The 19,222-nt window shown below is 37.5% G+C and overlaps 1 protein-coding gene across 1 annotated transcript in view; it reads left to right on the forward strand.

The window, feature by feature from the left end:
- The window catches only part of XRCC5 (X-ray repair cross complementing 5), a 49,576-nt gene that overhangs the window by 19,970 nt on the left and 10,384 nt on the right, over window positions 1–19,222 (forward strand). The window contains exons 11-16 of the mRNA XM_057364786.1: window positions 60–197; window positions 847–937; window positions 2,168–2,295; window positions 6,332–6,528; window positions 10,796–10,886; window positions 12,281–12,350. Of these exons, the coding sequence (XP_057220769.1) occupies window positions 60–197; window positions 847–937; window positions 2,168–2,295; window positions 6,332–6,528; window positions 10,796–10,886; window positions 12,281–12,350 (715 nt within the window). The remainder of the gene's footprint in view (window positions 1–59; window positions 198–846; window positions 938–2,167; window positions 2,296–6,331; window positions 6,529–10,795; window positions 10,887–12,280; window positions 12,351–19,222) is intronic.

Raw genomic sequence — 19,222 nt, forward strand, 5'->3', positions numbered from 1 at the left:
AGATATATTTCATGATTAAGAATTTGCATGATTTTGTAGACTTCTTTTTTTCCCTCCAGAATGCAGCAGTTGCTTTTTCTGCACTTGTTCGTGCACTGGATGAGTTGAAAGTGGTGGCTATAGTGCGCTATGCTTATGATAGAAGATGCAACCCACAAATTGGAGTAGCTTTTCCATATATTAAGGATGCATATGAGGTAATTTTTTCACTCTTACCCTTCAGCAGAGAGACCCAGAAGCAACACAGTATGTCAGAACTTTTGCAGCATATGTTTCCCCTGATCTTTCTTACGAGAGACTATTGAAAGAGCTAAATATGTACAGCATGGCTGAGCAGTGACGGAGGTGGGGGCGGACACAACAATCTTCAGACTTCTGAAGGGTATAAACATAAAGCATGGAAAGGAATTATTTAGGGTGGTATGAACTGGAGGAGGTATTTGAATAAAGAAAAAATGAGGCAGAGAAATGTTAAAAARACCAAACCCAACTTTTGACTTTGAAATACAGTGATATGTGWTWAAACTTCCCAAAGTTTTACCAATATATGGGATGTTTAAAGCATGGATAATTGGAACTCTGCACACGAAAAGGGATCAGATGGTCAGGGAGGTCTTTATCCTACCAGCAGAAAAATGCATGTAGCCATCACTATATTATAAAATACAATGCTGTATTTTATTCTGATTAAAATTGTGTGGCTCTGTAAATATTTAAATGTTTTGACGCATAGAGGCATTAGATCTTCAGATTTTTCTTATGTTTATATTGTCCTGAAATGGCACTCTTGGGATACGGATTTTTTTTTCCTTCAGGTCAGTTGTTTTTCTCTTTCCTCTTGCACAGTGTCTCATCTATGTGCAACTACCCTACATGGAAGACCTAAGACAATATGTATTTTCATCCTTGAAAAACAATAAAAAATGCCTTCCTACAGGTAAGACATTTGCTGGTCAACTGGAAAAGTAACCTGATTGTTGTCTTCTAAGATGCTCTAAAAGAATTAGAATATTTGACTCTCCAATGAAAACTTAAGTTTTGTTGTTACTCTGGCTTAGGGAAAAAACTAGACATTTGGGCATCCATGATGATGTCTTCTTGAAGTGTTAATGTGTATCAAAGCTTTGCCACTTCAGTTGCAGGCTGAGCAGACCTAAGTTTGCAGGCAGTATTTCAACTGTCCTATTAAATGACTGCTGGCTCAGATTATGGCATTTTTAATCTCATAGGATCCTGTGATAAAGAGCTGAGATTAGTCCTCTGTATCCTTTGCTCTTTGAACTCATTTGCGGGAGTAAATGGCCAAACTGTGTGGGATCCCCAGTGTACGATTAGCTAGCTAGAATTAGAACAGAGGCAGCTGCTCTGTTGGTGCAAAGCTGGTCCTGTGGCCATTTGCAGTATGGCCTGTTAATAATGTACAAAGGCAAAGACAGTATTTTCTGTGGGGTGTTACTAAACTGTGCACTTGCCCAGATTGAGATGGATGCCATCTTTGGAGAGCATGCAGCCACATAAAGCTTGACTTGCTGTTCTGAGAGTTTTGCACAGCAATGAGCCTTAAATGGATGTAGCTCAAAATCCACTCCCACTTCTTTCATTAGTTRTGAGATGCACTGAATGGGCACCTGCACGTCAGGGTATATATAGCATGCTGGTTTGTTTCTAAAACAGTTTCTATTTTCTTGSCTGTAACAGCAGTTTGATAACAAATCTAAAACCTGTCCTACCAAAGCAGTAGTTGGCTATTGTGAACTGTGTTAATTTGCAATCATAACTTTAAAAATTTATATATTGTGCCATTTAGTTTTGCAAACCAACTGTTCTCCTTATTTTCCAAGTGGCCYATAAACCTTCTGTTGCAAATGAAAACATCTTGAAAAGGAAGAAAAGTAAAAGCAGAAAGACAGCAATAATTGAGGTCTTGGGGAAAAGMAAAAGGCTTTACGACTTTGCACTGTAGTCCTTAAATAAAGCAGGGGTTTATTAYGTGTCCATTATCCATATTCTTTATTGGTACATCTATAGCTGCAGTGTATTCTGTGGCACGTAATGACTTGGTGAGAATCTCACATTGTGAAGCGAATCTTCATTTATAAATTGTTTCAAGAAATGCATCCATCTTCAAGTGTATTTAATTTTTCTTTGTATGTAATTGCTGCCTTAGCGGATCAGTTATCWGCTGTTGACTCACTGATTGATTCTATGAATTTGGTTCATGAAGATGGAGAAASTTTTGAAGACCTATTTAAGCCCAGCAAAATCCCAAACCCTCATTTTCAGAGATTATATCAGGTGAGATGAACTATAYGGTATTTTTAAAAAACTTCTTTTGTTAAAACTTTTCACCTTTCTGTCTTTCTCTGACATTGGAAGGATATGCCTTCCAGTGAAAATGCAGATATTAATGTCTGGCATTAAAGTATGGGGTAACCAGTGATTTCTGTGTTGTCCCTAACAGATTTATTTTTAAAATTTCCAGTTTCCAGGAAGCAAGGGATAATTATACCTGTGGAGAGGTGTCTGCAATAGCATCAGTGATATTCACAGGCACATATTCTAGGCAAGTAAAAACTTGCATCTTAGCAGTGTATTGTGAGCATAGATTCAGTCTTTTGGTCGAAGAGAAAAATTGGCTGAATCAGGAACATCTTCAGCTTCTCATTCTGTGTCATTCACATTTTTCTGTGCATTGTTGCATCTTGCAGAGGTTCCAAGCCAGGTCCGTCTAAGGTGAATGGGATCAGTAATGAATGGTTAACATTGTTGACATTTGAAATGTTCTGTTGGGGTGTCTAAGCTGATGCATTTTACAAGAAGCAGAACAGTTCACACTTCCCGCAGTTATGATATCAAGCTGTCTCCATTTTGATTTACATTCCTTTCATATCACGAAGACTTTCATTGCAACTGTGAGGATGAGAGACTTAATTATACATTGGAATTCAAGTGTTCAAAAAATGACACAGCAAATTCAAAAATAAGAAAAATTATGTTGCAATTTAAGCAACTGCAGAATTGTTATGTATACAGAACCATGGATATATATTGAGTATGTAACTCTGCTCTGAAAATTGACCAAAAATGGTATTACAGCAATCATGTTCATCATATCTCAGCAATTCCTCAGGATTTATTTCAGTTTACAAGTAGGAAGAAGATGCTTTTTTAAATTAAGAAAACTTACCCTAGCTTCCCAAAGCCTTGCTTCCTCAGTGTTGTCAGAAGATCCCAAGGATCTGAAGGTCAGTGTATGTTTCAGGAACACATGTAAGCCCACTGTCTTCAAATCCTACTCTGATTGACACCTGAAGAACTCARCGTTCTCTTCAAGTTCTGCCAGTTACATTGACAAGACAGTGTGTGAATGCGGGATTGGATCAGTTGGAGGCTATTGCAGGGCAAGAACTTAAAATGAACTGACCTCTGCACAACGCTTATTTTAGGAAGGATTGTTAAGCTTGGATATTGCAAAAAAGTTTGGCTTCACTTGTAAATGAAACACACAGGGATTTTCAATTTYCTCTGTTATGTTGCTAGATACAGTTTTGCATTCTTTTGGTTTAGTAGATGTCACCTATCCATGAAAGATGGGGTTTTTTTAGGTGTGCTATTGGTCTTCTGAAATAGTGTGATGGCATTGTTCCAGCACTTGAGTCAATTGCTGCTGGGAGAGAATAACTGAATAACTTGCCAGTTTTCCTTAGTGGATAATAGGATTTTGTAAGGGTGAATGCTAGTGGTAGGAAAAGTATTTATTGATTGTTTGAATGTAGGAGGCGGTTTCTGTCTTTGCTGTTTAGAAAGCCCTGACCTACCGGTCGTCTTCGTGCTTTCTTTTGGCCAYGCACAGCCCCATTTGTTTGTCTTATTACAAAACTGCTATTACTCTGTGTAAGCTCTTCTTTGCTGCAAAAATGTGCAAAAGAGAGTCTTTTACTCTTAGGCCAAGTGACACTGCTGGTTCCTTGAGAACTCTGAAGAAAAATTCTGCATATTTTTTTGACTGTAGCCAGTAAGTAGATTGGGCTGAACAGAACCTATAAATGGTTTTGAAAAATAACTCTGAAGAAAAGGATGAACTCCTACTTCRTTTCCTTGCTTTGTTGCCTCATGAAGATATTTGGAATGATAAGTGACAAGAGCCAGAATTTAAACAAAAACATCAARCTAAATTATATCTCTGGAAGTAGTGGTATGCATCAGGAAATGACAGAGTGGATGAAAACTAGTTGTTAATGCTTTCTGGAGTGGAAAATGAGTAATATCCTATATCCAGACTTTCAACTTTTATTCCTAGCTTCCAGAAAAGCCTAAGTGAACTTCCATAGCTTTTGTAATGGCAGAYTTCCAACATTATTTTTTAAGTTGTCCCTCTTAAGTACAAAGATTTGAAACACCTAAGACATTTGCAGAATGCAGTGCATTTTATTTGCTAGCTAAATAATCAAATTGTTCAGCGATGGTGGTTCTCTRCAGAGATGGACTTGTTGGTCTGTTGGTGCATATTTGTCATTGCTTATCACAGAATTAAKKKGRKWWMYCMMMTTAATYRTGTCCCTTAACCAGTATCTTGGTATGACCCCTTTTCCTGAAAGTTGTCTATGGCTCTAAAAGTGGAAAAGTAAGGAAATTAGGAAGAGCAGTGAGGAGCTGGTGCATGGGTGACAACATKCATGAATAGAGCAGTGAGTCTGGAAAGATGTGACGAGTGTGGGTTACYGAGTGTGAAGGTAGGAATGGTTCTTCTGGACGCAGAAGGAAGGGGAAGTAAGGTTAGGAGGAAYTGTGCTGGTTTAGAAACTCCAAGTTGTCTGTTTAACTTAGTCTCCATTTAGCACCTGAGTTTTGACAGTTCCTGCCATCTCAGGTTTCAGAGGTAGTCATCTACTTTAAAAACAGGTGCAAGTGGAGGCTGTGACCACTCAGTCTGCTCAGCTCCTGCAGCTGCACATGTGAAGATTCAGCCTGAAACATGCATAACAGGGGGGACTCAGGTTTTTGCTTTGTGAGTTGTGTTCAATTACCTATTTTTTTTTTATATCATAGCAGCCACTACTGCAGCTTCCAGCAATGTTTTTACTCTCTTTCAAAATAATTGTGCCTTAAATCATTACAAGTGTTTCCAAATCACTAGCCTTGTACAACTTCCTCTTTTTGACAGTATGTTCTGATATGGACTGGAATCTTAATGGCAGCCTGAAAACACATCAGTATTGATGTGTCACATATTGTCTGGATTTTCTTTATTGGCATCTTTCCAGCATGAACAGGGGCTTTTATTTGCTYTGATTTTCTTTTTAAAATTAATGTCATGTCTGACAGCCAACAGGGGAACAAATCTCTGCTGTATTCCTAGTTTACTGAGTCGTTAYCTTCACTGGTGTCTAATGCACCCAGTACAGAGGGCGTGGAAAAAATTTGTCTCCCATGTACATCACATGTTTTGATGTGTTTGTGTGCATGCACTGGTATCTTGTCTGTATACTTGTAAATGCACATACCTCTCTACTGCTATCCCACACGTCACAAGATTGTAAAGATATTTACTTTGTTATCAAAACCCTCCATGGAATTTCTGTAGCCTTCATCATTAACCTCATCTCTCCCTCTCTGTTTGGCTCCTTGACTGAGTGCACTGACTCTACACACAGGATGAAAAATCCCTCTCCATAGCTTTCACCACATGTTCCAACTTTGTGCATCTATCAGGCCCCTGCATTCCCTACTCCTTTCAAAGCTGAGTTCCAAACATACCTATATTCTGTGTGCCACCTGTGCACTTTTAGAATTCTCTCTTTCCATTTGCTCTTAAACTGATGAATATTCCTCCTGTCTGCATACTGAGTTTTATTGACCGAGAAGAAATAGTTTCTTTGAGAGACATTAAACTGTTACAATAACTGGAATATGTGGTTGGGATAGATCTCATTACCTGATTTTGAAATGTATAGAAACCTCTCCCATGTGACTGTTTTATAATAGAACTGCTTTTTGAAGGTGGAGTGAAGCTAAAAATAAGAACTGTTGCAGATGAATATTTCATTCCAGGGATTTTTCTAATAATTTTCCTAGAACTCATTCCGGTGAGTGGGAACACTCATCTATATCAGTATTCTTGTTTAATATCATTGATAATCTCCTTAAACAGTTGATCGTACACTTTCAATCCACTGTGAGRCAGAATATTTTTCAGCAATACAAAGGTAGCATGTTTAATATGGAAGATATTTTGCACATACCATGTGGTATCAGGTGTACAGGCATTATATTAAAAGTTTTTAATGTAATTGAAAGTTTTAATTTGCTCAAACTGTTTTGTTTCTCACAGTGTTTGCAGCACAAGGCTTTTCACCCTGATAAGCCACTGCCACCAATTGAGCAGCACCTTTTAGAAATGCTGGATGTGCCTCATGTGGTGAGAGAAAGGTGTCAGGCTCCTCTTGAAAGAGTGAAAGCACTTTTCCCCCTAAAGGAAGTTGGCAAGAAAAAAGAAGAGAAGACTGCACAAGATATCTTCAAAGACAAGTAAGTTGRAGATGTATTATGGATTATTTTTGAAACTTTTTTAACACTTCAAGTTGTTTTTGCTGRATGAAGCAGGCTCAGAGTCTTTTGAACAGAAAATCAATGAGTTACATACTGGAAAAAATACTGATGGATAGAGAATATTGTGGTGCCACAGAATGTCTGGAGTATTTAGTGAATAGTGGTGGTCATAGTGTTGCAGTACAGGATGCACTAGGAAYCAGTGTGTAAATTCCTCATGTCTGTATTTGCYRTCGYAGAATCACARAATCCATCAGGCTGGAATGGGCCACAGGAGGCTTCTTGGTCAACCTGTTGCTAAAGCAGGGTCACCTGTGAGGTCTAAGCAGGGCTTTGTTCAGTCTGGCCTTGAAAACCCTCAGGGATGCAGACTGTACATCCTCTCTGGGCAACCTGTTGCATGGCTTGCTGCCTCCTGGTCAAACAGTTTGTCCTAGAGGTGGTTATAAAACAGGTCAAATAACACTAACAGAGGGTCTAATTTARTGTAGAATAAATACCATGGAGCTTTAAGTTAGCCATAAAGTTGAGCCTTCYTTCTCAGCGTGCTCGATTTTAGGTAATTCTCTAGCTTTCATTTTGAATATCAAAAGAAAACCAGCTTTTTTATTATCTACTGCACAGTTAAGGTGACTGTCTCAAAAAAATCAAGCTGTTACAGACTGTTCTGGAACAGCTATTGTTTGAGCAAGTTTTARGACAACAGTATTTTTGTTGTTATTGAATATACTGTGTTTAGTTTATTTTYGCTGCAAATAGGAAGATCAAATACTAAATTGCTCCTGCAGTTGTACTCTCACCCCAGCCAAATCAATTTGCTCAAACAAAACCTGATTCTTAGAAATTAATTTATTGAAATCTATAATATAACTAGTGCGTTGCTGGGATGCTGGAGTGTTCTCAGTTGGCTCCTTCTCCCTTCGTTTTGTCATTTGTGGTTCAGTCCTTTCAGCACTAGGAATAAAGTCTTTGAGGTGTTTTGAGCTCRTGCTTAGCTGTCATATATCCTTTACTTAGGGTTGGGTAGAGCCTCCTCAGCATGTTGTCTTTGGGAAGACRTGACACAGGACTCTTTGCTTTGCTGCTGAAGACTAATGACCACATTTCTCTCTGCAGCCTGGGAAACACCTGGCCTTTTTTGTTGCTGTTGTTGATTTCACTGTGTTCCTGTTGCCTTGGTGTGTCTGTGAATTCATACTGATTAAATTCTCTTTTCCTTACTSTATGCCCCAGTTTCTCTGGGTTTGTGTTCATACGTACATTTATATGTATATTTTAAAAAGTGATAGAACCACTTTAGAAATAAAAGGCAAAAAATTTGGCCTCAAACAAGCTAGAAAAATAATTTTAACAAAAAGCAGTGACCCATTACTGGTAGTTGCTTTAAAATGTATCTTCCCAAAAGCATCTATTTGACAAGCAAGAACAAAATCTATTTTGTTTATAAACTGGTTTCCTTTAGAGGGGTGATAAAAGCAGCTGTAAAAGTAATTTAGATAGAAATTGATGTAAGGAATTTTAAAAATGATTTTTAAAAAAAAATCTGTAAAGGAACTGAAAGTATACAAATTCAACTATGCAAAAAGAATGAATGATAGTAAGATTTTTTAAAAATTGCAGAAAAATGGTATTGCTGTGGTAATGAATGGACTAGTTTATCATTGTTACGACAGCAGTCTTGACTGTATGGTTTTGTTCTGTGTTTGGGGAAAAGCTGAATTATATAATTTGTTCCCTAGATAAAGAAAAGTACRTCAATCTGCAACAATGATTAAGGAAAATATTAAACAACAGAGGCACTGGCAGAGATTGCCCAGGGAAGCTGTGGATGCCCCATTCCTGGCAGSGTTCAAGGCCAGGCTMKAYGGGGCTTTCAGCAGCCTGGTTTAGTGGAAGGTGTCTCTGCCCACAGCAGGGCCATTGGAAGTAGGTGTKTTCTTTAAGKTCACTTCCAACCCAAACCATTCTRTGATTCTAAATKCTATGGTTCTATRACATTCAGCATATTAAAATTAAGATATAGTTTGTACKGAAGTACTTGGAAAAAGTTGTTTAGAAGATGTCTTAACTATTATTTTTGTTTTCTAAAACCGATTTATGTCTCCTGTCATTATATTGAGCAGATTCTGCTCGTTAATTTTGAAGGTCTGATGGGACTAAAGCAGCATAATTGTGTAGGCATGCTATTTTAAWAGAGATTCCAGTATTTATTTGTATWGCTTTTGCTAAGATCTTTTTAGTTTAAAAAAAAWTCCAGTAAAATAGAAAACATTTTACCYTTTCCTTCTTAGGTTGGCTGTGGGGAGGCTTTTACCTCAGCCAGCTTTGTAGGATGAGAGAGGCTTCTATATTAAGGTAGAAGTGGGTGTTTTAAATTAATCTTGTATTTTATTAATTTTTCTCAAATAGTAATTGCACGTTTTGCAGTTTAAAAATACTGCTAATCAGTGCATATTCTAAATGTCAGATCCTTGGCTGGTATAAATGGCTATGGATTCATTAGTTTCTGCTGTGCTGCACTGATTAATGACAACTGTAGATTTGGTCCTAGGCTGTTAAATGCAGCATCATCATTTATTTTCTCCTTCCTCCAATCCCAAAGCATTTTGAATCAGTAAAAATAATKCAGGAAGAAAAAAATGAAAATTGATTTCCATATACTTTTGGAGGAAAATATTCTAAAAGAGAATCTTCATTGTTCTTTACACCTTTCATCAAACCACRTCAATATACAAGATTTTTGGTTCCAGTAGAGGTTCTACTCTCTGGTGTTGATAAATMCCAGTTTTTCCATTTCACAGAGAAATACACTGGCTGTTCAAAACAATCAAGCAACTTGTTCAAGGTTAGTCAGAAAGTCASCAGAGTTGGGAATGAAGCAAAGGTATCGTATCCTTGTCCTTAGGCATAACTAAAGTCATCATTTCTCCTAGAGCGATAAGTAAGGTTATGCTGAATGACAGGAGTTGCTGAGGAGAAGGGATTTCATTTCAGTAGTGACAAAATTAAGTAAAGGATGGAGAAGACTATGGAAACAAAGTGAGATAGACAGTGATTGTAAAGTTGGGGAGGAGTGTRCTGTAGAAAGCAAAAAGGAAGAAGACTACAAGTTCTTTCTACAAGTTGATTGCTTCTGTAACGTGCAATGCAATTTTTGCAATCAGTTCTAATCCTGTAAAATGAAAAGTGGCTCCTAGTCCAGGATCTCTGGCTCTGTTCCTACATCACCAAGTAGTTTCTTCTTTTCACTGCAGTAGCAGAATTTTTCAGAAAARCTTGTTACTCTGTTTTGGGATTGCTTGAACACAAATCCTGCCCTTTGGGTTGCTGAGTAACTTTCAGTCATTTTTAAACTGAAATCAATTCTTMTGTGTCAGTAGCCTGACCGCACCTGATTTTCTTCCCCTTTTGTGATTATCTGGATTTTCTTCTCTTGCTGGGATGTGCTGTATAGTGTAGCATGTTACATGCTAGAATTAAGTTCCTAGTTTTAATGTAGGTCTTGCTATTTGTTACCAGTAAGGACAAAGTGAGAAAGTAGCCCGAAATCACAATTACCTTCTTAAAAATAACAAGTAGAATTTTGAAATAATTTTGAGGTGTAGTTTATAATGTCTGAAGACAGTTCTGATCTGCTTAATTGGGGTTTGTCTGGCAGGTTTTAGTGACTGTAAGTGGAGGTTTACGGAGCTCTCACGTGCTGATGGAGAAAAGGGGTCATTAGACTCAAAAGCCACTGTGTAAACAGGTTTGTATTAGCTATAAATTCCAGGAACTGGCAGGAAGTGATTGAAGAGTAAATTAATATCTCACTTAAATGTTAAATTTTCATTGACATTTCATGTTTAGAAAAAATCTGGTGAGAATATCAAATGTCATGTTACATACTGTAAATTATCAAGGTTAATTCAACATAGAGGTTCCAGATGAAGTGGAGATATTCTGTATTTAGAAARGTGAAGAGGGTCTGTATGAGTAAATCCACACCTGAAATAAGCACGAATAATCTCCTACCTTCAACAARTGATGCCTTTGCTTTGTGCTAATATGAAGTTTGATCTCTGTTTCTGTTGTCTGGTTTGTGCAGCCTGGGGGAAATTGAGGTGAGGCATGGTTAAGTGTTGACTTTGGAACAGTAATGAAGTTTAGTTCAGTGTATATTTCATTAATTTACTGACTCCCTAGTTAGCAGTCAGGGCAATTTACTTCAAGTGTTTATATTCATTTTTGTCCTTCTCATTTTCAGCGAAGATGAACCCAGCCTTAAGAAACCAAAAATTGAAGAYGAGGAAGGGAGCTTTAGCATCCTGAAACTTGCTGAAGGCAATATCACCTCTGTAAGCRTATTTTTACAAATCTTATTATTAAAGGGGAAGATTAATTCTCTGAGTCTATTATAGTGATTRTACAGAATTCCTGAAACATGACTGAAATACTGTCTACTTGTACATTTGAGACTCTGCTAGAGATYGTAGACACAACTTTTTCTGCCCTAGGCATATGCTAACACAAGTTTCTATCAGTCTTGGATATTTTAGGACAAAATTTTCTCCCAGTGTTTAGATCTCTAAATGGAAAGCCTGAGGATCTAAAGAAAACAGAATTGGAGTTCAGTGGTTTTTTCAGTGAATTTTGTTCTTGCTGTCTTTCATATCTTCTGCAACATAGAAGTTGCCTCTGTGTATTTGATTAAAGGTATTGCTGTGATTTTAGACACAGTTGTATGCATTAACTGGTGTCTAAATCAGAAATTTGGCTTCATCTTGCCACTAGATCTAACTTAATTTTATGGGTAGATGAAACCTGTATCAAAACTCCACCTTTCTTTATTTAATGTTTTCYTATTAAAAAAAATAATGTTGAGGTGACTTCACTTGTTTTCAGATATGCTATTCTTTAAGGTTTGTTTTGAAACATGGTTATAGATATTTATAAAAAGTCTTAACATCTAGAAAGATTTCAATGTTCTGCACACCTAATAGAAATTTTTGGTATTTCCTGAAAAGTGGCATTGCCAGATTTACAAGAAACACAATGAGACTAAGCAAACGTATTGCAAGGTCATAAATTATTTCGACTGCAAAGCATAAAAATTAAAAAAAAAAAAGAGAATTTTGATTCCAGGAAAATTCAAACAATGTAGGGTTGTGGGGCTTTTGCCGTAGAGTTAATGTATCCATTTTTCAGTGTTTGTTTATAGTTGACCTGGGTTTAGTTCCTTTGAAAGGTTGCTGCACGTGTATACCTATTTAAAGCTTTGGCTTTAAGATATCAGACTGTGCCAGAAAGGAGTAGATGACATAAGTGCAAGCTCTTAATTTTGAAGTTCCTATTGGAGTGGCAAACCACTGTACCCACGTGCCTGGGAGCTCCCACTCCTCCCTAAGCATGTGATGAGATTAGGAAGGTCTAAGAGGTCTGTGCTTCAGGAGGTCTCAAGTCTGAACTAGCAGGTAACCTGAATTCTTGCTTCTGTTCTCTCAGCACCAGAGAATGTGGTCARCTTGTAACAGTGCAGCAGAGTGAGTTCATCTTGCTCATGTCATAACCAGCCTTTGCCAGGARTACTGTGTATTAACACACATTGCATTTTTTGAGTCTGAATGCAGAGATGTGTAGAGCTTCTGTCTTCATATTAAAGTAAAAAGAAATGTAAAGATTCTTGTTACCTCACAAGAATGAAGAGATGCATATCGACAGACAATTGAATTGAGTTTTGTACCTTTTGTAGGTGGGCAGTGTTAACCCAGCAGAAGATTTCCGAATTCTGGTGCGGAAGAAAAATGCTGACTTCAAAGATGGTAAGTGATTTTTGTCTATCTTAATGATATTAGTAGCACCTTCAGGGTGCAAATGCAAATCCGTTTGCCTAAACATACATTTCTAGTGCCATGTGAGTTGCTCTGAAATTTACAGGTTAGTTTGTAGTGCCACTCAGCCAAGGAAGGTGTCATTTGTAATTCCCATGCCAATTCYTGCGTTCCCCAATTACAAGTCTCAGGTACTGTGTTTGGGTAAGAAGGCACCAGACAGCTACATTGAGGCACCTGAGCAAGCCCTCAGGTGTTTCTAACAGAGGATCCCTTAGTATTCACAAATGCCTCATTCAAAATGAATTTCAGCTTCTCACTCTTGTGACCTTTGTGGCCTGAGGTGAAGGGCTGTTTGCTACCACAGTGTGAAAAACCTGTCTTGTGTTCCATGAGCAAAATAGAGACTCTCATGCCTGCGACTTAAATGTTTACATGCAAAGATAATTTTTTACTACTTGTGAGCAAAAGAAGGCACAGGTGAATTCAGAGTGGAATAAGCATGTAGTTTGTGCATCTGAAAGATGAGAGGAGGCTGTGTGCACTGGCTCTTCTCAGAGATTAGGAAGAACACAAAGCACAAGTCAAGCACTGTCTTACATGGCCTAAGTGTGAAAATGCAATGGAATTATCATTTGTTTGTATGGTACTTCCCTAGAGGAGTAGTTATACAGACCTATATGTAATCCAAAGGTGTCTTAAAAAGAATGCACAAGTTGGATGGGGCCTTTAATCTCATAAAGGGYGATTTGAAGGTTGTGGCAGGGTAAACCTGATCTGCCAAATAGCCACTAATGTCACATTCCTTTTCAAAGAAAGATTTGCAGAGGTGTTTTAAGTGAGCTGCTGGGTATTTCAACAAGGTCTTTGGCCATTTTGGATGTAGTTTGAGGAGTGTGTTGAGCAGTATATTGAGTTGTGATATGGTCTGTTAAAGCCTGCATAGCTATTTCTCTCCAGAATTTCCAGACCTCTAAGCCAGCTAACTAGCTATTTACACAGATTTTTCATTAKATCCAGAAGAAATTATGTATTGAAAAAATATTTGGAGTTGTGTTCATTAATCACAGATATATTAAGATGCAGTAAAAAAGCATTGTACAATATATTGGAATACAGAAACTGTGAAACAGTTGACTTCTTTGTTACAGTGATTAATTTTACCATGTAGGAAAGCTTTAAGGCAGAAATAAGAATGGTGATTACCCTTGAAGATGGTTTAACTAGAAACAGTGCTTAAATATGTCCACTTGGTAGCTGTGCTGGAGATAACTGCAGTTCCATGTTTGGAAGGTTCTAAAATTCTGAGCAATTTGCTTTTATTCTATGTGATCTGCTCTGTAATGATAAGGTGTAGTTAAACAGAATGTAGTGCAGTCACCCATTTAAAGGAGAGATAGAAGGCACTATAAATAAAAACATGCTTTGCATATTATCTCTTTCTTCTGGATAATCCTTTTTGTGCTTTTGAGCCTTTTAGGTAGCTAATACATTAAACATTGCAGGCATGTTTTTAATGAGTTRCTGTATTGCACTCTCATTATGTAAATAGTAAATTCTGCCTTAAAACTGTTCAGTGGTTCTAAGGGKTTTTTTTTAGTATAATTTTATGTCATTTAATGATGAAACTTTTTCTTTCGGAACATAAGAAATGTAAAATTTATTTGCAGAAAAGGATAATCTGTGGCATTCAAATACTTCATTCTAAAAAAGGTAGCATTTTATGTGTCAGGATGCAGACAGGAGAACTGCCAAGTTGCATTCTGTTTTTCTTTCTTGTATTAAAAAAAAAAAAGTAGTAKAGTCTTCCAAACTGAATAGAGCTTACGTTCACCTTTTAAAATAACAACAGTCCTTTCGTAGGGAAGAGAAAGACCTTTCAGCTGTTTGAGTGGAGGTGGGCTGTTTTTTTAGTGGATAGAGAAGTTGTAGCAGTAGGAAGAGTTGTATTTTAAATAATGACACTACAGTTCCTTTTTAATTAAGCTGCAGGTTAATGGTACACCCACACCAAAATTATAAAGTTAGCAGAGAATGTCAAGGGGATTATTTTTCTTTTTCTTCTTAAACAGCTTGTAGGAAGTCCTGATGCTGTATTTATCATTGAAAACAGGGACCTCTACATTTCCTGCAGTGCCCTCACTGGGATTTGTTAATCAGGGTTTGTAACTTTCACAGCAGAASTCTTAAGCATAAGCTAGTCCATGTTTGATTCTGTGTGAGAGCTGGACTACTAATGGCTAAATATATGTTCCTAGAAAATCAAAGGTTTTCAAATTGCAAAGGGTCTTAGATTTTCTGGACTGGCAGCTCAATTTGTGAAACAATAATCAACTTTGGTTTTAACTGTCAACTGTGTTATTTATTACAGTAGGGAACTGCTTTAGGGTTRCTGGTGAGTTATGTTTGATGGTAACAGCTTGCTGGTTAACGTTGATGCTTGTGTAACTAGAATTGTGTTCCCCTCTAGACATCCTTACTTTCTTGTTTGCATTCATGGCCAGAGAGGTGTCATTTTAAGCAGGTTTTGTTTTGAGCCGGTCACAAGTGCACAGTCATCACAAAGAGATGTCTTCTGATAACAGCTTCTGACGTTTTTTCAATGACTGCACATAAAATAGATTAGTTTACCTGAGCAGAATCTAATCGTTGCTCCCAAGGGTGTACAATGAGTTTCTTCAKCAAGCTGTGGCTTCAGAGAAGACTCTCAAATGCAGTCAGTGCTTGCCATCTTTGTAATGCCAAAGGAGTAGCCTTTGGTAACGTGACTACCAGTTCATCCTTCTATTTGGAGGTTGCCATCCATGTCTGCATCTCTGGAGAGCTGATCATGTCTGTGTTCTGTATTTTCATAGGCTTCTGTAGAAGATAGAATCAGGGGGGTAGAAAAAGATATTGACATATGCATAGTATTTGATGTGCAAATTTTCTGTGTGAGTTTATAGGCCACATTTCATTGCATCTTACAGGACTCCTGTCTGAGAACATGATGTCCAAAATCCTGTAGTTGAAAGAGCTTTTTTTATTTTACTAATTGTCAGCGGGGAGAGAAATCTGCAGTGACAACTCAACAGTTTATGGACATAAGAAAAAATGTCCAGAGACAAGTTGCACTAAGCTTTCATTGTTATATTTACAGGAAGTTTGTTAGTATTTTTATTCCTAGGCATTTCTAGAAAAATATAGTTAAAGGAGTCAGTAAGTGCATGTGAATAACATGGTATTTTATTGCAAAATTTTCTGGAGAAATAAGTATAGTTAGTTACCTTTCTGGACCTAAAATAGTTTTTAAGAAAGCCAATACTTAATTTCATTTTTTTGTTGTCATGTTTTTGCAGTTTGTCTGCATTTTTATTTTACTGAATGTTTTTGTATATTTCAGAGACTATTCAGGCTCTACTGCTAGGTAGACTAAAYGCAGTGACTGGTTTGATGAAAATGATTCAGTCATTACAAGAGTATTTGCAAACCAAATACTTGAGTATRTAGAATCACTTTGAAGTTTTCTCTATATCTGCTTCACAGGGAAGATGAAGCCAGGTTTGTCTTTGAAGGGCATAGTGATTGGGGGAGACTYAAAGCTCTGAGTTGCAACAAACGGAATTTTAATTAGATGTTATGGAGGAAAAGTTAATAAAGATCACAATGATGAGACTTAAACACAGAAAGAGGAGCCCAGAGAACTTGGAGACTCTCCATCTTTGGACTTACATGGCATTGAAGTCTATGGAGCATTGAGCCATCTGTGCCACAGTGAACCCTGCCTTTAGCAGGGATTTGGGTCATACATCCTTYAGACATCCAGCCTAAATAATTCGGATCCATACCCACAGGCCATTTAGAGACACCATTTCAAAACTGAGCAGCMCCTCACAGGATACTGGAGTAGTTCAACGGATCTTGATCATAAAATTCTTATTTCTTGGCTCAAAGATGAATGAGGTTCTTAAAAATTAGTAATTCTCAGTTCAGAATTTCTTTCTTCTTTTCAGTTCTAGAAAGATGATACAGAGCAATATTTTAAAATTAATTATCAGGAGTTTACCTGATTTGTCAGTGAATTGTACTTTAAGCACTGTCCATGAATACARATCATTACCACCACCAGCATGTAAATCAGAAGATTGACAACAGGAGCATTTGGYGAAAGGAAGAATTATTTTCTTAACCTCGTTTATTTTTTTAAAGGGGGGAAAAAATCCCCAAGGAACTGAACTTGGACTTTAATAATAGACAGTTTTGTCTATTATTATTGCATAATCTGATTGGTATAGTAATCAAGACTAAAGGCTGAACTGAACAAACATGAAAATATAACTGCACTTTTGTACTGAAGCTGTTCAGAGATAACAAGTGAATATAATTGTTCATGGCATATTTCACAAAAAATGACAGCACTGGTGAATGTATTTTAGAGTAGCAAATGTATCTGAATGCCGGAGGGGAAGAGATTAAATTCTGCTAGAACTAAAAGATCTTCTATTCTATGCGTCTTTTCCCCTGCATTTCTCCAACCCTTAATAACTATATTTGTTATCTAACCAGTCAGGTACAGTAGAAGAAGGAAAGAGGAGATTAAAATTTCTTGGGATGTTCTGCAGAATGTGGTAATTATTAGGAGTGCTGGAAATWCCAGTTAATGCAAAATGTGGAATTCTGTTAGTTCACTTGCTTRAATGTGTGTGGAATGAGGGAAGTTGGGGGAGAAGAAAAAAAAGTTTATTGCACAGAAGTGGCCTGAATAGGCTGTCAGTTTGTAATTCAAGGGCGTACTCTTCAAAACCTCAATGCCTGAGAGTTGTCTGGGACACATCAGAGTTAATACTTATCACAGCTGAGTTAAAAAGACATCTTTATGYAGAACATGCCTTGCTCTGAAAACAGGGACATCTATTTTTTGCAGCATCCAGACCCAAAGATTCAGACTAATGAAAAGGGAACAGGAAATCARCAAAGTTCTCAGATTAGAAGTGTAAAGGAAAAAGCAATCATTTCCAGAATTTCCATTAATAGTCCTTATCTACTGTCCTTAGTATTACCTTTGGCCCCCTAAAGTAATTTGGTAGTCTGATCAGAACATAGGAATTTTTGCCTATTTTAGATTCATCAATACTTGGCCTGTGATGTACTTTTCCACTGGGGAAACCCAGTGGACAGTACAAACTTTTCAGCCAGGCTGTTTGAGGATGTTAGAGGAATCTGACTTTTTTTACTGTTGCCATGTAACCTGTTTGCTGCATGTATTATGGACTCTCAGTGCCTGGTAAAATATTGCAGGTTTCCTTTGGYTCCTTACAACAGATTTCAAAAGGAGGCACCTCACAGTCAGTAGCAAGGAAGTCTTTTCTTCCAATGGATGCCAGGGCAATCAAATGGAAAGGGATTTAAAAAAAAATTAAATGCAAAAGAAGTAGTAGAGTGTCTGATAATTTCAAACAGTATGCTGGAATCATTCTGACAATAAAGACTTTTACTGCACCCTCATAGTGCCTGGGGTTTTAATTTAACACATCAATGAGAAGGCAATGTTTAAAAAAACACCACCACCACTGAAAACACCAGCAGGACTTGCTTTTATTAGTGCAATTCATAAGAAATTACAACATTTAATGAGAAAATCATTAACCATGAAAAGAATTGACTGACTTAACTTGGGAAGTTTAAGTAGTGAGACTTCAATTTAGTTTGTCAGCTACTGGTGAAATACAGAGCAAGCTGATTACCTCTGGCACAGTAGGCACTTTAGCACACTTTCTTGGGCTGTAGCTGCTGTTGGGCACAACCATTATCTGCCTCCTTTTCTAGAAACTGTCAGAAGCTAGTGGGAGAGTATCAAACATGCCTTGTTTCACTCTATTCAGAGATGTTGTCCTTCASATTCAGTTCAATTAGGCATTTTATAGAAAATACTATAACAGCCAGTGCTGTGCATACTCACAGTGAGCAGAGTGGAACACAGTACTTGAACGATGTCTCCTTCTTGGTGTGTTTATTTCTTGTTTCTTCCATGGCTCTGGCAGATGATTTTCTTTGTTGATGCTTCCATAGGTGAGATTCTTGAAGTGACATCTGTGCCCATAATATCTAGACCTGGGAAGTGCTGTAGGTCAGGGGAAAGTTCTGCTAATCCACTAACTGATCTTTAACAGTACAAGAACAGGACAGGCAGATGCTGTGACTTGTTCAGAAAGCTTTCCTGTTTTATTTTTTCCTCAATGGCAACACTGTTAATCTCCCTTGATAGACATCCTCTTTTAAAAATTCTAAGAGTTTGTTCAAACATTTTTTTAACTGTTAAACTTAAAGCAGCCTGTGGTARGGGGGTTAACTGGTTTATGTTTCAAGAGGTGCTTTTTTGTTGTTGTTTGTTCTTAACCCAGCTCTTGGCTCTTGTTTTGAGAGAGGCGGGGGACTATCAACTCCCTATTCATTCTTTTCTCAATGCTTCTGAGTTTATAGATCACTGTTGTWTCCTCCCCACACTTGTCTTTTCCCTGGCTGAGATGTCTGCCAGAGAGTAAAACTGGGTAGTTCCTCATCTGTAATTAACATGAAGAGGAAGTAAATGACTACAATGCTGCAGAAATTAGCTGGGTGTGCAGAGCTTATTGGTGACATTTTCTCTTGTCTATTTGCAGTGGTTTTACAGCTGCCTTTTAGGAGCTTAACAGTAAGGGTAAAACTGGTGTTCCCCTTCTTGTTGGTATAGGTCTCACTGTTTACCCCTGCCGCTTTCTGCCARGCATGCACATTTTATAATCTATAATCATAAACATTCTTGCCCTGATGAAAAATTATCAAACTACCTGTACAAGAGRCAAGTCATACTCTGATGTCAATAACAGCAAGGTCTTTCAACTGCA

The sequence above is a fragment of the Malurus melanocephalus genome, unplaced genomic scaffold (assembly GCF_030028575.1).
Source record: "Malurus melanocephalus ecotype Western Australia unplaced genomic scaffold, MMel_1.1 scaffold_42, whole genome shotgun sequence".
Classification (NCBI taxonomy): Eukaryota; Metazoa; Chordata; class Aves; order Passeriformes; family Maluridae; genus Malurus; species Malurus melanocephalus.